Consider the following 21,307-nt stretch of genomic DNA (forward strand, 5'->3'; position numbering starts at 1 on the left):
CTAACCGGGAAGAAAATGTGGATTTTGTTGGGTGAACATTTCAAACAGAGGCTTTTTTTTTTTTTTTTTTGTAATTTGCTGTGGTCAAAATTCAACGCTAAGTAACGGAATGCATCACCAAGGGGATCTACGTGTCCGCGTGGATGGACACGAGGCGTGAAGGTGCGCGTGATGCGGTCGGCTCGATACGGCGAAGCGATACTGTGCACTCTGAGCGAGTGCTATTTTTACGTCTGTGTAAACAGTTGCCAGGGAGACGGCTGGCAGGGTGCCCGGCAGGAGAAGCCCACCTCCAGACAGGGGGGTGGGGGGGGCACAATGACAGACAGACACAAACTTGCACGTACAATTGTGTGTACCTTTTAGTCGCTCTTTACACGTGTTCCTGGTGCTTCTGAGCTTCTTTTAATGTGATCAGCGACTGCTTGAGTCTGCGGATCCAAACACCGGGGGGAAGGGGGGGGGGGGGTCACAGTGTCTCGGTCCGTTATCTGATTCAAAATGTCCATTTGCAGTTAAGTGCGTCAGGTTGGATGTGAAGCGGCGCTGGGCGGAAGTGCCAGAACAGGCATGGGGCAGCCTTTTGTGCTAACGGGCCACATTTGAGGTTTAAAACTAACAGATGGGCCGGGTCATGCGGTAGAGGATGTGAAAGAAAGGAAAGATCAAATACGTAAAGTGGATTTTAATGAGACAATAATGAGTTATTCTCATTTTTAAATTTATAATAAGCCAATTTCTTCCTAAAATAAAAATGTTAACAATATGTAAAATTGTTTGTTTTACTAATATTTCAGTTTTAGTTTAGTTTAGTTTTTTTCTGACCAAAAATAAACTAACACTGGTGAAACTTATTAGTGCTTCTGCCTCACAGTTTTAAGGTTTTGGGTTTGAATCTTGGCTCTTTGTACTGTCGCTTCCTCACATATTACAAAAACATGCTTGTTAGTTTATCAATCAATCAATACAAATCCACCCATCCATCCACAGCCGAGGTCGGGAACCTTTTTGACTGAGAGAGCCATAAATGCCAAATATTTTAAAACGTAATTTCAAAAGAGCCAAAAAGTAAATACAGGCGTATTTACGCATTTATGTAGAAACAACACTTTTAGAGTATAATAAATTCTTTTAAGCAATATTATGATGTTGCTAACCAATGACGACAAAAGTACTTCTAACCATGAATGCGACTTCAGGTCCTTCCTGGTTTTGCTCACGGCTTGATAGTCTGTTTCATACATCATCAGATTAAGCTTCACGCAGGCGTCGAGACTTCCATCCGTTAATCGAGAATTCAATTTGATTTTCCATCATGCTGGAAGGATGGTGAACAGTTCTTGCCGAAAAGGGCATGTCTTTTATTCGTTTGATTATCTTGCCTTTATGCGAAGTTGGCGTAATGTTGATTGGCAACGTCGAGTACGAATGCTTTGGCGTCCCATCTGTGAATGTAAACACACACCAGAACCCTCCCTGTCCACAAAAGCTGTCCATTCTTGTTGAAAACTTCGGTACGCCTCATATTTTTTTCTTTAAGAGACCTTTGTCAAAAACGTTTCCATAATTAGTTTTTCCGACACGATCAGCGTTAGACCCTTCTGCACCTCTGGACATCGATTACCACGCAAAAACGACAGCAACCCCACGAAGCCAAACTGTCTCGACATTATTTGCGTTGCCTCCAATACCTAACTATGGCAACCCGACTTGGACAAACCTTCACTACACGACAGAAATCACATGTACAGTATGTCGTTACGAGGGTCCACGACCCATATGCAACCACAAAAAGAGCCAGGTATGGCTCGCGAGCCATAGGTTCCCAACCCCTGATCTACAGTGTTTTCTACAGCTCGTGTGCGCTTTGGCCGCTAGGTAAAGGGTCCACTCCGGACTGGTAGCAGAGACAATCACAGGGCACGTAAACACCAACGACCACTCGCAATCACAGCTACGGTTTGGACAAATTAGTCTTCAGTGAGCTGAGATGCATGTTTTTGGGATGTGGGAGAAAGGTGGAGAAATCAGAAAACATCATGTAACCATAGAACAAATGCAACAGAGGAAAGCTGGAGCCAAAATTCAAACCCGGAACCTGAGAACTGTGAGCCAAATGTGCTAACAACTGTAGCAGCGTCTAGCCAAATGATAATATTGTAAAATGAAGATCTCTCGATTGACTTTCTGTCACATTCTCCAGAAATTGCAGGTTAAGTTAAATGTAGACCATTTTGCTTTGGTGCTATATGAATTTGTATGAATCCTTCTTTCTCCTGTGATTGATTGGCGACCCGTCCAGAGTGTACTCCACATCTTTCGCAAAATAAGCCTAATAAGGTCAAACACTTTAGAATATAGATGGTTGAAAAATTGAGCAATTGTAGGATACAAGGGCTATATGAATACAAAATATATAACTGAATTCTCGCTTGTGCAAATGTTCGGTCAGCCAGATTAAAGTATGAGCTGTATTTTTGTCGTACTTTCCGACACTTGTTGTTTTACTGGAAACACTATGTAGTTATGATTACTAGATGCAGGAAGATGCACCTCTTTGCCAATCCTTGGATCAACACTAAATTAAGCAATTTTCATGTAAAAAAACAGAAATTTGTCTCAAACTTCCTAACTATAAATGGGGAAAACAATCGTGATCTGGACCAAAAATTGATAAAATGGTTTGGTTCTGCCCTACACTAAGCAATTTAAGTTTGTATGTTTTATATTGTATTTTATGTGTGTGTGTTTTGCTAAGTCCTAAAAGCTTTCTTAGTGGAAATATAAATTGAGTTTCAAGGCTTCACAGGGACCTCTCGACATGTTAAGGAAAACCAACGTGGAGTCCCTTTTGATCATGAGTGCAATGCCGCCATCAAGTGGCTAAAATGTGCATTACGACCAATTGTTTTGGGGGCAAGGTTTTACAGTTCCTATCTACAAAATCTCGGTTAGATTACATTTATTTATAATTTTATAATTTCTTTTCTCTGTCCCTTTTTTCTTATATTGTGTCAGTGGGCGGAATCTTCTGTTCCATGTCGCCAATAGCTAGCGTCTGGCAATTTCAGAGCACCTATGGAAAGCTTACTCGCGTGCAATATGATCACCGCAATCCTTGACGGGCCTATGTATAAAGGGGGCTGCAATCCCCAGACATGAGCTCATTCCACGCACTCGCACGATCACAGACGCTCACCGGTGCACACGTTTATGTCTACAAGCGATTCTTTGAACATATTTAAAGGAGTTAAAAATATTAACCATGTTTTATTTATGTTGCAATGCCACGGGCCTTCATTGCTGTAAAGCTTTTGCGTTCCTGGAAAGCAGCTAATTGCGTTGAAATAGAGCACAGCCTCAAGGAAACCGCCACTTAATCCCATCATATATCAATTTATCCTGAATAATTCAACACGACGTGCATAATCGATCCATTTATTCAAGGGAGTTGCATATTATTTTGCTTCCCGCGTTCATTTTTTTGACAGCAGATTTACGCCCCACCCTCGTGTTGCTTTTTGTTTTTAATGATGTCAGTAACCCACTACACGGTGCAGCAGTAGTTTTTTGGCTGTATTCCCAAATTATTACATCACAACTATATTGCAGTTTGTAGAACACAGGTGGTGGGGGGGGCTTGCGTTTGGTGATCTCTACTGCTTGCCTGCATGCATGAAGTGCTGCCTCCCTGATTGAAAATACAATCAATGCGGCTCATTCAATAGTGTGTAGGAATGTTCTTTTTCTGCACACATGTCGAGTTTACAGGAAAAATGTTAAAATATTCATGAAAAGTGCGTACCGGACAATTTTTGTTCCTAACGTTGTGTTTGTAATTCAGGATCCTTTCCTGGCCGCCAATGCCGTCCGTCTCTGTCTGTCTTCCAGTTTTCTGACGCTTTTAGGCAACTGCATTTCAAAACTGCAACTAGCATGTTTGAGTCCGGCCAAGAAACAGACAACGTGAACTGAATCATTGTCACGTTGTGCTTCCGATGACAATTTAGGAGCGCGATCGCGGAATGACTCGGACGGAATATTTGCAAAGACGTTCTCGTTTATACGTTGCAAAAAGTGTGACTAATCGATATGTGGTTCAAAAAGACATATTTACCGCCTTTTACTTAGCTGTACAACTAACTACAAGAGGAAAGAGCATGAGAGTGGCAGGGGGGGCAACAGTAATTTATAATATATTATAATATATATATTATATTTAATAAGATTATATATAATATATTATTATTATTATATATATAGTAATTATTATATATAATATAATAATTTATACAATATTTTTATGGCATATATTTAGTCTTAGTTCAGAAAGAATCACAATACATACTATTTTTACATTTTCCAAGAATTTAAAAAATATATACACATATATATTTCTGTGTAAGTTAATGGGTGGGGGAAAGAAAGAAAGAAAGAAAGAAAAAAAACAGTTTTCAACGGAGAAAACTTCAGGAGGAAAACAGAACCAAGCAGAACCAGAACAAGGGGAAAAAACATGAATGAATGAATATATAAATAAATTTGGGTAGTTTACGAGTGGGTGGCACGGTGGATCAGCTGGTAAAGTATTTCCCCCACAGTTCTGAGGTCTCGGGTTCAATCCCGGACCTGGGTTAGGGTTACGATTGGCTGGCAACCAGTTCAGGGTGTCCGTCGACAGCTGGGATAGGCTCCAGCACTCCCCGCGACCCCCGTGAGGATAGGCGGCGAAGAAAATGGATGGCTGGATGGATATAGACATTTATATTTCTGTGTAAGTTAATGGTTGGGTGGAAAGAAAGAAAAAAAAAAAAGACATCCTGGAAGAAAAAACGTTTTAAATCAAATCCCAGAACGGGGGGGGGGAATCCTCCAAGACTAAATAAATAAATTGTGAAGTTTAGAAGGAACTTGGAATTGATGCACTTCTTGATGCTGAAGTGCGCATTTGACCTTGAGGGAAGCGCATGACATTTTTTAACCACCATCATAATGATGAGAATCATGATACTCATGCTGTTATCCAACCTACTTGGCTTGCCAGAAATACATCCTCCATTATTGTGTATTCACAGTCCTAGTGTCAGATGTTACCAAGCAGAGGTTCTTTGTAATCATCCCCTCACCCCTCCCGAAGACGCCTCTCCCCTCCTTTCCTCCCTTCACCCTCTCTCCCTTTATTTCTCTCAAGCTCTTTTCCGTCACCGTTCCCATCCCGCCCATACGTCCCGTCGAGACTCAGGGAAGCGGATGGCTCGCGTCGAGCTCAGGTGCATCTGGGGGGCTCCGGGAACTGGTCTGCAGCCCCCTTCCTCCTCCTCTATAGCAGGGGATGCGGCTTGAGCTTCTCTGTGGATGTGTGGACCTCCAGGAAGGGGATGTTATTAAAAGAGGAGAACCCCACTTGGAGAGGATTTTTGGGGAGGGAAATGAAGGACAGTTTTGAGCAGGATCTCCAGGGGAACATCCTGACCCCCGAGCGCAAAAGCTAATTAACGACCAGGAGGAGGCGCGACCGCCACCTCAGACATTTAAAAAAACAAAAAAAAAAAAGGGAGATCATCACGAGCGGGAGGAGAAGATCCCTCCCCGGCACCGCCGTTCTCGCCCACCTGTGCGGATTAAGCGGCGGACGGCATGGCGCACGCCGCCTCGCAGCTGAAGAAGAAGGCGGACGAGGTCCTCGTTGCGGCCGAGGAGGAGCGGGAGAAGGAGCGCAAGCGGGCCAGAAAGCGGGCACGGGGCGATGTCAAGAAAAAGGTACAAGGGGACGGAGACGGAGGGCCGGGAAACGTGCGCGTTCCGGTAGTCGGCTCTTTGGGAATTCTTCAAAAGGTGGATGAGAGAAAGAGGACAGGATGTTATTTTAGATCGTGTGCTTGCTATTAATGTTTCAGTGTGTGTATTGTCCTCCTTGCTAATTCGACACATCATATAAATGCAATATAATGAGCCGCTATGGTTATGTTTTTTTCTTTCTGATTGGTTGCTGTCGTCCCTTAGCGATGGAGTTTGGATGCTGAAGCTGCGCGCGTGTGTGGGTGCATATGTGTGCCCGTGCGCAAGGCTCGTGCGCTCCAGCTGTAAGCAGTCACGCCCTGCGGTTGCCCGCGTGTGTGACGTTTGCGTGCGTGTTCTTTTTTTATTTTTTTCTTGCCCGCGCACGCGCACAATCGGGACGTCAAAGTTACAAACATCAGCGATGCGGCCAATCAATAGTCAGTTGCTCGAATGTCAACGTTTCCATTGATTTGTTTGATTTGTTGCTTTTAGTGTGGGTGTGTGCGTGTGTGTTCTCAGTTTTCTGTTGTTGCGTGGCACCACCCTTGACGTTGTTTTATCTTTCTTGGGATGTTTTTTTTTTCTTTTCTTGTCTTTCTATCTTTGTGTGGACCATCCTTGACATCCCATGCCATCCATAAAAAATATTTTGGTTTCCATTAGTGTGGGGGAAAAAAATGGCTAGGTAGGGAGGAATTTTTTTAATTGTATTTTTTTTTTTGCAAAGGTACAACATACTGTAGATGCTTTTTGTCAAAAAATTAGAATAAATCCGGTCCTCTGGATTGGAGATATTTATTGTGACTGACATTGCGTCACTAAAAAACTTGTACAATTTTTTTCAGTCTCAATATTACGTGCTCAATAGAACATGTGTCAAACTCAAGGCCCGGGGGCCAGATCTGGGCCGTCACATGATTTTATATGGCCCGCGAAGGCAAATCATCGGTGTCAAAATCCGTGATTCTTGTAAAAACATGTCCCAACATTTCAAACTGTCATATATCCTAAATAATAATGTTGAGATATTATCAGCATTTTTGCGTTACCAGACGTGAACAGCGGTTGAGAAATCCATTACGCTTCGTTTCTGATTCCAAAACTCGTTCATAAATTTCATGTGTATATATGATGAGGCGATTGAGGAGTTCTATGGTTTCACCACGACGGCCCGTGACAAAAATGAGTTTGACACCCCTGCTATAGAAGGAATTTTTTTGGACTCCATTCCATGATATTCTGCAAATATTTTGGCCCATATACTACCAATAAATATATTCATTGTGTTAATGTAGCTTACGTTTTAGCTATCAATTATATAAATATTTATATCTTCACATTTTCAACTTCGCAAAAATGATTTAAAAACACTGATCTGTATACCTGGATAACCTGGATACCTTCTTCTTTGGATACTGAACTTGGGAATGAGGCGCTGGCTCGGTCGACCTCAAAGCAAATGGCACGCCGTCCGCCATGAAAATCACTTCCTGTTTGTTTAATATTTGAGACAGGACCCGGGTTGCTTCCCTTGTCCAGACTTACGACCCCTTGATGTAAAAAAAAGAAATAAAAAAAAAATATATATATATATATATATATTTGCCGACTTTGGCAATTTTATTTGCTTTTGAATATTTAGAGTCAGTCGGGTTACGGGAAATCTACCATAATTCCCGACCTACAGAGCACACCTGGTTATAAGCCTCACCCAGTACATTTTTAAAGGAAATACCATTTGATACATATATACGCCGCAGCTGTGTAAAAATCGCAAATGCCCACATTGAAACCCGAGATATTTACAAAGACGGTACACAGAGATTTTAATGCTAGCGCCGCTGCGCCAACATTAGTGCCACGCTAACAGGGCCGGTTAAAAGAAAAACATACTGGTAAAAATCACTGACACACGGCAGTAACACGCTAGCGCAGCGCTAACAGGGCCGGACCGTCACTTCCTCAGCACATATATTTCACCGGTCTCACTCTTTCTCTCTCACCTTTTCTGCTCGAGTGCCCCTTGCGGCCGTTGGAAAAAAAAATCCACAATTTAGCCACATCACCGCATAAACCGCAGGGTTGAAAGCGTGTGGAAAAAAGTCGCAGTTTATAGGCCGGAAATTACGGTAAATATTTTTACCTCACGTTTTTCTTTTGATGGGACTTGTCTCTGCAGCGACATGTTGGCTTGTCCACGCAAGTAACTGCTAGCCTGAATATGGCTATGATTGTTGGTTCCTTTCTATTTTTTTGTGGTATCATCCATGTCCTGGTGACATCCCACCTTTTATTTAGGGGAGATTTTGTCTTTTTTTGGGACAGAAAATTGCCATTGACATCCCACAATGTCTGAAGGGGCCTTTTGTCTTTTGTAGGGTGACATTTTAGCTGGGCCAGGCAACAAAAACGTTAGCATGATGGACAAAATTGTCTTTGTTTTTATGACACCATCACGAACATCTCACCTTTTATTGAGGGTGCATTTTAAAATCGCTGCTGGGAGGCTGCTTCTTGGTACCACGATGGAAACATGATCCTCAATCTTTTCCCAATGCCTCAATTACCTTTTTTTAAACCTTGGACTCACTTTACACCTCTCTCTTTCTCTCTCTCTCTCTCTCTCTTCTCTCTCTCTCTCTCTCCAGTCTTTTGTTCCATACACCCATGTACAGTACAGTGTTCCTTTGACCTCGCTCCTCACTCAAAACATTTGTCTCTCAAATATCTTTCCCTGTTGACTGATGATTGATTTTCGTCAGACAAAGTTATGATGTTTGGTTGTAATTACCAATGTTTTTTAAATGGTTAATTTTCCAGTAAACTTTAACTTGGTGTGGCAATAAGCAGCTTGAAGCAAGCGCTTGATCTTTTTTCTTTTTGAAGAATTGTTCACTTTCTGCCAAATTGCTGCTGGTTGTGAAGTTTGCTGCTGCTACAGTGCTCACAATTAATATTTTTGCTCACAATTCAAGCCAAATTGGCCAAGCGATGGGTCATATTCCAGTGTTCCCAGTTTGTATGCTACATATCTAATGATGGACATCACTGCAGTTTTAGCACTGTATTATGCATCCATGTTCTGTACTCGGCACGGTGTCGCAGCTGGTAAAGCGTTGGCCTCACAGTTCTGAGGTCCCGGGTTCAATCCCAGACCCACCTGTGTGTAGTTTGCATTTTCTCTCTGCGTGGGTTTTCTCTGGGCACTCTGGTTTCCTCCCACATCCCAAAAACATTAATTGGACACTCTAAATTACCACTCGGTGTGATCCTGAGTGTGGCTGTTTGTCTCCATGTGCCCTGCGATTGGCTGGCAACCACTTCCGGGTGTAACCCGCCTCCTACCCGTTGACAGCTGGGATAGGCTCCAGCACTCCCACGACCCTTGTGAGGATAAGCGGGTAAGAAAATGGATGGATAGATGGCTGTTCTGTACTCCTTATCCTCATAGGGTCGCAAGCGTGCTGGAGGCTATTGCAGCGAGCTTTGGGGGAAAGGCGGGTTCCACATTGAGCTGGTCACCAGCCAATCGCAGGGCAGATATAAACAAACAGTCATGAGCATGGATGGACCAGGGCCAAGAGGGGCGTGGCCTGGCCACCACTCCGAGCGGTTTCATCTCCGACACCTGTCGCCGGTCACAGCTCTGTCACATGAGGGACTGTGATTAGAAAATGTATTTAAGTTGGAGTTTTGTCACTGGTTTTTGCCAGTTCGTTGAGTATGATTTCCCGCATCCAGGGTTACTGCGCCATTATAGCCCAGTCACGCTTTAAACCCACTGAACATCATGTCCTCATCTCAGAGTCCTGCATTTGGGTCCGCCTGTGCCCCGTTGGTTCGTGACACAAACAGCCAGTCTCCCTCAAATTCACAACTCCGGACAATTTAGAGTCTTCAATTGATCTACCATGCATGTTTTTTGGGATGTGGGAGGAAACCAGAGTACCCAGAGAAAATGAACATGAAATCTGGCTGGATTTGAACCCGGGTCCTCAGAACTGCTTAGCAGATGCATTAAGCACTCCTTCACCGTGCTGCCTCATTGTATTATTTTTGTGAAAATTACTTAGAAATATCCATGGCTTACAATTTTATTTTTTTTATTATTATTATTATTTATTTATTTGTTCAAAATAAATTATGTATGATTTTCATTTTTCACTTGGAAAAAAAAAGTTCCCTAATTGCCCTTGAAGAAAAAAAAATATTTTTTATCCTGCTTTTATTCAATGCTAGTAGTTTACAGTATATTTGCACAGGAGGGTAGCTTGGTGGTTAGGATCTTCCAAAGTCCAAAGGGAGAGGTTTGGGGTTTGTACCGCAGGTCTGGCCTTCCTGTGTGGAGTTTTGCATGCTCTCCCCATGGCTGTGTAGGTTTTCCCCAGGTAATTCTGGTTTCCTCCCACATTCCTAAAATACGCGTGTTAGCTTTTTTGAAAACAGTAATTGTTAATTGGAGTGCCAATGATTGTTTGTCTCTGCAGGATGTGCCCTGTGATTGGTTGACAACTAGAGCTATTTTGGAAAAGCTTTTTCCTCTTACATTTGAGTAGACCAATTATATGAAACCCTTCAATCATGCTAAATGACTCGGAGCCTGAACCGTCGTCCTCCAGCGGTCCGTCTTCTTTTGCACATCTGCAAGTTTTTGCGTTTCCGTGAGCAAAGTCGTGTGAGCAAACGCAAGCCGCCGGCCTCGCTGAGGAGCCAGGATATGAATTATAGAAAACCTCCATTATGGAGGGCGGAGGAGAGAGGAAAGACGGGACACGGCGGGAAAGCCGTGGAGGTCAATAGAGGAAGCGATGAAAATCTTTGCGGATGATGGACAGGCTGTCGCCCTCACGACTGGACGCAAAAGTTCATGAATTGTTCCCCTTTGGGGTTTAAAACTCATAACTGTTGGGTCAGTTTAACCAATCAGAATCGGTACAACCCTCGATCAGTTTAACCCCTGCGCCCTACTTGGATTATAAAATCTTATTGTAGGAGCATATTTATACTATTTTATTTTGTACAGATGATGTAAAAATGTGGCCATTGTCGAAACATGTATGAAAACACGATCCTTGATAAATTAACAATAGAACTGTTCAACAATTTAACAAAATACAATCCCATGGACAGAATAAAATCTCAATGGACTGCAGTACCGTCATCTAGTAGTACAGACGACCACAAAATTGCGGTTTGGAAGCACATACCTCAGATTAAAAGTTTCAAACATGCGGATACATCGTTGCTTTTACAAATTATAAATTGCCACGTTGTCTTTGCTATGTTAATCGCCTTCCACTGGGATTCATTCTTGTCACGTGGCAAACAAACGTGAAACCCATTCCGCTCTCGTGCGTTTCTTAGTGGGAATTAAACTCGCAGGGTGCTTTCCGTTCGAAGGGGAGGTCATAAAAGTTACTAGATACAGCGACCAAATTGCAAACTTGGCAACACTGACCGCTTTTGTAAACTAGCTCCTCTCTGTTTGACCCATGTTGTTTGTGTAAAGGCTCCGTCACACCAGGACGTTCTGGTCAACGTTCTCCGAACATTTCAATCGTTCTATTTTTCAGCGTTCTCAAATGAGGATGTCACATCTGGCGTGTGATTAACAAGTGTCTAACGCACGAGAAGCGTGTAAACCCCTAAAAACCATTAACGTGTGGTCACGTGTCACTGGCACGCGACGAGCGATTTGTCGATTTGTTGAGCGCGTGACTGAACGCGTGAATAACGACAGAATTCTTGAACGTTCTGCAGCGTATTAAATTAAACGATGATGAACGCTGGTCTCGGTGAGAACTTTTGTGCACGTTCAAAACTTTTTTTCCGGACCGGCGTTCTCAGCCGATTCCCAGCGATCATTGACGTTCACTAGCGTTCAAACAACGCTCTTCTGGCGCTAACCCGGCGACCATGGGGTGTCGTGCTAACATGTAGACGGGTTGGTGCACCGCATACATTCCTGTCAAGTCAGTGTGCTTTTTGTGTTCATTTATTCATGACGGAGTGTTCTGTCTCAGAGGAGATTAACCCACGCCAGCGCCACAGCAGTGGATCCTAACCCCCTTTTTCATCATCTTTGTTATTATGGTTCTCTACTTCTTCCGACTGTTTACATACGCTATTTACTTACACGAAGTGTCTAACGCTGGGAGGGGTTAATGCTGCTGTCTGGGCTGGTAAACATGGCCGCCTGCTGGGAATGCAGCAAAGCGACACGGGCATGAACCACTCACACACGCTCGCGTTTGCCCTGCCGTTCGATGCTCCAAAAGCGAGGAGGTGTTCGTTTTACTGATGCCACACGTGTGTGTGTGTGTGTGTGTTTGTGTGTGTGTGAGTATTTTTGTCCTCCTCCATCCGAATCTGAAGAGCCGGGGACTGCAGTAGCCAGCTGGCCAATCACATCGCAGTGTTTCACAAGCTGATCAGAGGCAGGACAAAACACATACGCACACACGTCTTTCTGTCCTTTTCCCACCCATGATGATTTCTTAACGTTAAAGCAACACTGCATCCATATTATAAGGTTTTTAAATAACGTCGGAATTGCTTACGATCGACAAAATATAAACGAGTGTGCACGAGATGCTGTTTTTGTTGTCCGTCCAGGTTGAAGTTGACGCCATGGTTGGCCACTAGGGTTTGATGTTGGGTCTAAAGAAGTATTTCATAGATGCTCCTCTGTGCTGCCATGAAACACTTCACATGCACCTGTTTGAATTTGCGTATGCAGTTAAGACTCGTACTAAATCTATTATACGAATACACATAGTACACATGTAATACACGTAACAGAAGAGGATGCATTGTATCACTCATGACGAACTGAAAAACACCCCAAAAGTTCCGCAACCTTTCCGCAGCAAATTTTAGGAGCTTGCGTTTCCATGGCAACGTGTGCCTTTTGCTCTTTCGCAGTGCTATGTCATAAAACACAGGAGGATGGATCGGTTAGGCTTGTGTGTGCAGGCATGTGTGCGCTTATTGTTTGATGCTGTCTGAGAAACAGTTGAACAGGCAGGTTGTTATTTATTGCAGCTTTTCAATTTCAAGGGACAAAAATAGGCTAGGCTATCATGCTACTCTCGTTAAAAGTGTTTTGATTCTGATATGTCAAGGAACCCGTGAAAAGACCTTAAGACCTTAAGACCTAACTGTGTAGCCTCTTTGATACCTGAAGAAACATGCAGAAACCTTTACTGTGGTGGTTGTTGGATTCTAAGCTAACTCATAAGACCCTTAGAAGTCAAGTCCAGTTTACCTGAATCGCCCTTAATCACAAAAAAAAAAATGTCTTCTTGGGTTTCACAAGCCCACAGTTGGCAATCATTACGCTCTGTTAACATGTGACAGAACCCGTGGTAACACCTTCAATAGAGTAGGCTTGTTCCAGATCAAGGACCAGCGGTACGGGGACGGACCCAAATGCAGGACTTCCAGGCAGTGACATAATGTTCAGAGTGGCTTTATTCCAAAACAGGTCGGGACACGGTTTAAGCAGTCCAAGAAGGCAGAGGCACAAAATCGCTAGACTAAAGGCAGGATTCAAAAACATTAAATGAGGTCTGACGACTATGAAACGAAGACACTTGACTTGACTTGATGTGAACAAACAAAAAGAAAACAGGCTCGCTGTGAAATGGATAGCTCTACACTAGACCTGCAACTTTCGCACAGTAGCGGAGAATCCAACATGCAGTAAAGGCAACGCAACAAACTGGCAAATGCCAGTGACAAAACTCCAACTTAAATGCTTGGTCTAATTACAGTGGCTAACCCTAACCCTAACCCTAACCCTTCTTTGAAGGAATTCATGTAAAGACCTTCTCTGTTGTGGCTGGTTGCTTAACTAACTAACCTCCCTACACGTGGGGTTCACTGGAATGGGGCGTTTGAATGCAAACCAGACTCATTCGCATCTCAAAGTTCCGTGGACGAACACCTTTACTGGAGTGGTGTTTAAATGCTAAGCTAACTCATTAAACCTCTTTGAACTCTTTTATTCCTAAATATAAAATGTGAACACCATCACTGGAGTGGTTCTTGAAGGCTAAGCTAACATGCTATCCTGCTAGAATGTGTTTTAATAACTGAAGTAAGATTACAGCACCTTCAGACGAGTGGTGCTGGATGCTAAGCTAACTCGCTTACCTCCTAGAAAGTGTTTTGCTACCTTAATACCTGACGGAACCTCGTAAATCCCGCTAATCTCTTTGCCCTCAAAGCCTTGTCTGCTGCCTTTCTGTGTTTGTGTCTGTCTGCGCTATTTTGGACACCGAGCGTAAGGTGAGCCAAGCGCAGCACTTCTATTTTTCTACGGCGCGCACGAGATGGCAACTTTACGCGGCCCTGCCCGGCTTTTTTCAAACCTTACAGTGAGGTTGGCTTCGGGGGAGGTGATTTTACACGCGGCAGCGTTCATCAAAGCGTATGGTGGCAGCACATGTCTCCTCCAGATATGGTGAGTCAGACCGGATGACATTTTGTAGATGTTGCCACTTTAAGAAGGAAGTAACCCAAAATCGCGATAGATCACACTGTTTGTTTATTCTAACACCTGTGTCAATGATATCAAACGCTAATACATGTACCAGAAAAACAATAATAATTTGGTTGCAGTTGTGAGCCATAGAACTCCCAAAATGGACATGCGCTTTCAACTCAACTGCCAAGGTCATATTGTGTCAGAAAACAGTCAAAATCAACAGAAATACTCATGTAGGACATCATTATAGATTTCTGAATGTTTGAAGATCATTTGTAATTGTCAGTGCTGAAAAGGTACTAGGACTGGCTGAAACGAGCTTTACATTAATCACCAAAATAACCTGGCCGAGACAGAATGTTGTGATGATGCAAGGAAAAAATCGCGGCTGGCACTCGCTTGACTCAAGAGCGGGGCACGGATTGGGGTTAGCTTCAAGTCGATAGCCGAAGCTAATGAGTTGAGGGTCACTTTGTTTGCTCTTAGCTTTACTCGATTATAACAGTTGCAGCGGTACCACGGAATGGCAGCGAGAAACAAGGGCCATAATGCAATGAGAAGTTACATCGCCAGATTATTATGTCCAATAATGTGAGGACAATAACTGTGTGCTAACGAGAACTTTTTTCATCATAGAAGTTGTAAGACAATGCATATCAACAGAAACTTTCCAGAACTGTGTCATCACTGTCCTAATACTTGATATAGAATATGGTATACAGCTGGTGTCTGTAAATCCTAGATAAAATATACAGTGAAAAAAATAAGTATTTGAGCACCCTGCTATATTGCAAGTTCTCCCACTACGAAATCACAGAAGGGTCTGAAATTTTCATCGTAGGTGCATGTCCACTATGAGAGAGATAATCGAAACAGAAAAATCCAGAAATCATAATGCATGATTTTTTTTAACAATTTATTTGTGTGATACAGCTGCAAATAAGAATTTGAACACCTGTCTATCAGCTAGAATTCTGACCCTCAAAGACCTGTTAGTCTGCCTTTAAAAGTCCACCTCCACTCCATGTATTATCCTGAATCAGATGCACCCGTGTGAGGTCGTTAGCTGCATAAAGACACCTGTCCACCCCATACAATCAGTAAGACTCAAACTTGTAACATGGCCAAGACCAAAGAGCTCTCCAAAGGCACCAGAGACAAAATTGTACACCTCCACACAGCTGGAAAGGGACACGGACAAATTGCCAAGCAGCTTGGTGAAAAAAGGTTCACTGTTGGGGCAATCATTAGAAAATTGAAGAAGCTAAACATGACGGTCAATCGCAATCGGAGTGGAGCCCCATGCAAGATATCACCTCGTGGGGTCTCAATGATCCTTAGAAAGGTGAGGAATCATCCCAGGATGACACGACAGGACTTGGTCAATGACCTGAAAAGAGCTGAGTTCCATCCCAAGGACAGGATGACTGCACTGTGTTAAGGAGAGGATGACCGCGGCCACGTATTGTGTGATTTTGGGGAACAACCTCTTTCCCTTAGTCAGAGCATTGAAGATGAGTTGTGGCTGGGTCTTTCAACACGACAATGACCCGAAGCACACGGCCAGGAAAACCAAGTAGTGGCTCCGTAAGAAGCATATCAAGGTTCTGGCGTGGCCTAGCCAGTCTCCAGACCTAAATCCAACAGAAAATCTTTGGAGGGAGCTGAAACTCCTGTGTTTCTCAGCGACAGCCCAGAAGCCTGTCTGATCTAGAGAAGATTTGTGTAGAGGACTGGGCCAAAATCCCTCCTGTGGTGTGTCCAACGCTGGTGAACAACTACAGGACCTCTGCAATTACAAACAAAGGCTACTGCACCAATTATTAACATTCATCTTCTCAGGTGTTCAAATACATGTACTTATTTGCAGCTGTATCACACAAATAAATCGTAAAAAAAAATCAGACATTGTGATTCTGGATTATTCTTTTTAGATCATCTCTTTCAAAGTGGACATGCACCCACGATGAAAATTTCAGACCCCTCCATGATTTCTAACTGGGAGAACTTGCAATATATCAGGGTGTTCAAATACTTATCTCCTCCACTGTATTGTATAACGTAGTTGTTTGTCTATGCTGTAAATAACACAAATTGTCACCACATGAAACAGTCACCTGTGCTAAAATGTTTGGGGACTGTTGCCTTTATTAAAGAAAAAAAAAAATACATATATCCATCCAAATCTAAGTGTAAGCCTGTCTAATCATTCCTAAACTTCCAATCCTAGAATCGCCTCTGTCCGACACCACTCAAAAAGTCGGATTTTGATCAGTCTCGCCATGTCATGAGCATAATCTCTGCCAAGAACAAGTCAACTAAAGTGGTCTGACCAGCCAAACTCCACTGGTTCATTTTTTTTTTTTTTTTTATATCCCCATCTTGTCCTCCCAAACGGCCTCACTGGCTAAAATGCTACTTTGCTACGTGTTCCGTAATTGTCAGACAAGCTAATAAATGATTACGAGCTATCGAATTACTCAGAACCACCTCATGAAACGAATAAAATAAGATCCATTTGTATTTATGTGCCCTAGGATTGACAGTCGACCAAACCAGGGTGTACCCAACCCCTCGCCCAAAGTCAGTTGGGATAGCCCCCAGTGACCCTAAATTAGGATAAGAACACAAGGGCAAGCGCATAAAAACACACATGCACTGTTTTGTGTCATTAGTTGAGATTAGTGCCGGAACTCTTCCGTCTAACCTCCACGAGGACCCCCTCCCAGCTCTCCACCAGGCTCTGGACTTTCTCACTGCATGCCAGGTATTTTTAGCTTTGACATAATGCCCCTATCTCTCTCGACCACTCGCTCTCTTCCTCCTCAGTCAGCGTAGCGCTAGCTAGCAACGAGCGCTCAGGTTTCACAATCCCTGCTGCGGTCTGAGCCTCAACATGGCCGTGGAGGAGGCGGCCGACTATCCCGTGGTAAGTCTTCATCACGGTGGGGAGCATTAGACGGACCCCCTCCCCTGTGTTTTGAGAGGACGAGGCATTTCAGGCCCGGAAGGATTTAGATGCTTCTTTGGGGGTCGCGGTGCTCTGCAGTGGTGCGCCGGTGCTACCTTGCTGCATCCTTGATTGAACCTGCGTACATCCCTCATTATCATGATGGGGGTGGGGGGGGGTGTATTTGCCGTTTTGGGTGCATGCTGACACATATGGAGGTAAACACATGACCTTAGGAGACAGCTCGTTTTGTTTTAGTAAAGGCTACAAAGAAAAATAATCTTTGCCTTCATTCTTCATCCATAGGCAGTGGAAAAAATGCAAATGAGTCATAATTTGGTTTCTCTCATCTGTCTAGTGCATGTGATTCAATTTAGTAATACGTGGCCTAATTCTGTTGGGTAAGTTTGTCTTTGAAGGACCCCTAGAAATGATTTTAAAACTTAAATGAAATAAAATGACAGAAATCCTGTCTTTATGGTCATGACTTATTGAGAGTTTTTTGTGGGTCTACTCATGATATACATGCCCGCAAAATTTTATGTTGCGAAGTGAAATTCACTTTGCGGGCTAAATTTTCAAACATTTAGAGGACTGCTGGAAATGATTAAATCCACCCCAGTATTGCTGTTTTGAACAAATATGACTTTTTTAACAGACATGCCTGCCAAGTCAAACAGGTTCTGTGGGTTGATTTTTCCAAACATCGGAAGGACTCTCAAATGATCAAATTGACCCTAAAATGGTTGTTTCACAAAATCAAATGGCAAAATTCTTTTGGGCACGGCTTCTGTTTTGTGGGTCTACTCACGATAGACACCCCGAGTAAAACTTATGTTGCTACGTGAAATGTTTGGCCGAGCTTGAACCTTGTGGAGAAGAAGTGTTCGAGCGTTAAGCAATCAAATTTCACCACCGTGATTTTTCCACACCAATTGACGAAAAATGTTTTCAGTTTAGGGTCCGTATGTGGTTCAAATTTTTTGGAGGACAGTTTCTCTAAAATGGCCGCTTTGAGGAAACATGGAGGGCTCTGTCTTAAACATTGTGTTCCAATCACGGTTTGAAAATTTAAAGAGTGTAAACAAGTTTGTGGCGCTTGCTTGCTGGCATATGTCAGTAGAATGCATGTCAAAAGAGCTGCGGTTGCATTTTTGGATCTCGAGTTTCATTGGAAGGCATCTGGGAGGCACGAGGAAGGTCAAGCCGGTCGTTTTGCGATCGTGTCGTCCTCTGGAGTCATCTATTGAGCGTTTGTGTCCATCAGCTGAAACTGCATTTTTAATTGTGCAAAAAGTGAAAAGTAAAGGTGATATGGCTTTAAAACAACATCATGAGAATCAAATGTTCTGATTTTAATTGCATTTCAAATTACTTCGCTGCAAAATCCTTTTCAGTTACTGTATATGATCCAATTAAAAATTGGTTTATATTAATTAATGATTAGGGGCATGGGGGCTCAGCTGGAAAGCGTTGGCCTCACAGTTCTGAGGTCTCGGGTTCAATCCCGGACCCGCCTGCGTGGAGTCTGCATGTTCTCCCCGTGCCTGCGTGGGTTTTCTCTGGGCACTCCAGTTTCCTCCCTTCTTCTTCTTCTTCTTCTTCTTCTTCTTCTTCTTCTTTTGCTTTCGGCTAGTCCCGATTAGGGGTCGCCACAGCATGTCATCTTTTTCCACGTTCCAAAAACGTGCAACATTAATTGAACACTTTAAATTGCCCCAAGGTGCGATTGTGAGTGCGGCTGTTCTTCTCTATGTGCCCTGCGGTTGGCTGGCAACCAGTTCAGGTCGTACCCCGCCTCCTGCCCGTTGACAGCTGGGCTAGGTTCCCGCGCTCCTCGTGACCCTCGTGAGGATAAGCGAATAAGAAAATGGATGGTTGGCTGGATGAATGATTAAGCAATCCCACATGACTACATCTTGGATGCTAACAAATCTCTCTCTCTCTCTCTCTCTCTCTCTCTCTCTCCTCTCTCTCTCTCTCCTCTCTCTCTCTCTCTCTCTCTCTCTCTCTTCTCTCTCTCTCTCTCTCTCTCTCTCTCTCTCTCCATATGTTTGGTGATGAGTGGGATTGAGTCCATGATTGCCTTCCACTGGGTTTCTTGTCTGTTTTTTTCTCCCATTCACTTTCACGCGCCAGATCTTGTGCTCCTACCTCGAAAGCTGGTTCGACCTTCACGCCGCTTCCATGTCCCTGCCTTTCATACACATCCCATTAAAGCGGGGACATTGCCATAATTATGTGTCAATGCCAGCATCTGCTGTGATGTATAAAATGCTTTTGACACAACAGGGCGGGGTAGAAGCGAGTGTCAGTCGCTAAACGTCACACCCTTTGTTTTGGTTCTCCATGAATTCCTTTAACATCGCCTACGATATTCCCCCAGTACTACCGATGAAGCTAGAAAATGTGCAATTTTACCCATAAAACAACTCTTCCATTGTCAGGCCTTTCACGCAGAAGCTGCTCCTTCTTTTGTGTCGCAAAATGCCAAACAAAAGCAAAACAACTTAACTTAACCCTTGAAATAATTTTTTTTAAAATTTTTTATTTGTTTTTTTTGCAGACGGATGTGAACGCTTGTTACCTACGAGCAGCTCGCGCCGGAAACTTGGAGAAGGCTTTGGATTACTTGAAGAATGGCGTAGACATCAACATTTGTAATCAGGTAACCTTTGCACATATTAAAAGAGATGTACTTGTTTTTTAATTTTTCAATTTAGAACACTTTTCTATTGACCAGGACTAGCTTTTGTCAAAATACTCCACAGATCAAGACTTGCAACACACTATTTGTCCTCTTTTGGGAAAGTTTCTAAAATCTGCCTGCTTTGAGACTCGTTGTCCTGTCTCCTGCCAACCCTCCTTTAAAGAACCAATGCCAAGTATGGCTATTCTAACCATGACAACCAGGGCAGGAGGTATGGGGTGACAGTTTTGAGTTTTAAATGAGACATGCACTTTTATTTTTTGACCACAATATAGATTAGTACTTATGTGTATGTAAGACGCTTTTGTCCAAATACCCTAAGGATACAGAAATCTAGACTCATGTTTCCAGGATATTTCTTGGCATGGTGAAATCACCTTGATTTATAAGCAGTTCTGTCTCATGCAGTGTGTCAACCCTTATGCCACGACATATTCTGCTGAGGCCAGCTTTTATTCGAATTACAACTAGTGGGCTGGAACCCGCAGGTGCTTTCCTGCCAAATTAATGCCGTCTCCTCTTCCACTTCACTTGCTGGCGAGTGTTCGTGGTGTCCAGCAGCTTAAATTTTTTCCAAAAGCTAATGCAGGTAACCGTGTTAGCTAATTTCAATGTGTGAAAACACTTGCAGCTCGGCTTACCTTTTTGACACGATATTGCTTGAAAGTGGTTCTTTTGTTCTGGAGCTTGAACTAGCCTAGCTCTTCATGTTATTGGCTGATGAACTTGTGGGTTATCACGTTACCACTTTTGGGTCACAACAAGACAAAAGTGTAGGACAACTCGTTCACAGACAAATTTTCTGAACTAGATCATGAAAGAATTACTATGATGTTTTTTTTTTTCCCCCACACAATTCATGGCTGGGCAGGCACTTGAGACACATCTATATGACTAAATTTGTAATAATATGTCTCTGTTAAATTTGAATGCAGTGCTTTTGCCCATTCCAAACAATTTTGTGTTTTTGCATTAAACATTAAAAATATGAACAAATACATTACAATACAAATACATACCAAGCCAACTATTAAAATGAAAAAATGTGAAATGTTGCTTCCTACTTTTCCTTTTTGTTTTTTAAACCCACAATGATATCCCCGTCTTTTTTTTTTTTTTTTTTTTTGGTGTAAAACTGAATTATTGCTTGCAGAATGCAGAATATCTTTTGCAATGCATGCTGAAAGCTGAATGATTCTCCAAAACAGTTTTAAGGTTAATGTTATGTAGCCTCCTATATTTAAAATACAGAATTATCTTTTTGGGCAATGTATCGTCTGTGCTTTCATCCTCTATCAGGCTTTGCCAATGTGGAATTTTAACATAACACACCATCTCATCCTGCACTTTCTTCTTGGGCTTCAGACCAGACCTT

At 42.9% G+C, this 21,307-nt stretch overlaps 1 protein-coding gene across 1 annotated transcript in view; it reads left to right on the top strand.

Annotated features, from left to right (window-relative positions):
• LOC133495201 (ankyrin-3-like) overlaps nt 1-21,307 on the top strand; it is a 105,915-nt gene that overhangs the window by 17,251 nt on the left and 67,357 nt on the right. Inside the window, exons 2-3 of the mRNA XM_061809554.1 lie at nt 5,192-5,760; nt 19,789-19,890. Coding sequence (XP_061665538.1) covers nt 5,638-5,760; nt 19,789-19,890 — 225 coding nt within the window. The 5' untranslated portion in view covers nt 5,192-5,637. The remainder of the gene's footprint in view (nt 1-5,191; nt 5,761-19,788; nt 19,891-21,307) is intronic.

This window comes from Syngnathoides biaculeatus, chromosome 22, assembly GCF_019802595.1.
Source record: "Syngnathoides biaculeatus isolate LvHL_M chromosome 22, ASM1980259v1, whole genome shotgun sequence".
NCBI classification, from domain to species: domain Eukaryota; kingdom Metazoa; phylum Chordata; class Actinopteri; order Syngnathiformes; family Syngnathidae; genus Syngnathoides; species Syngnathoides biaculeatus.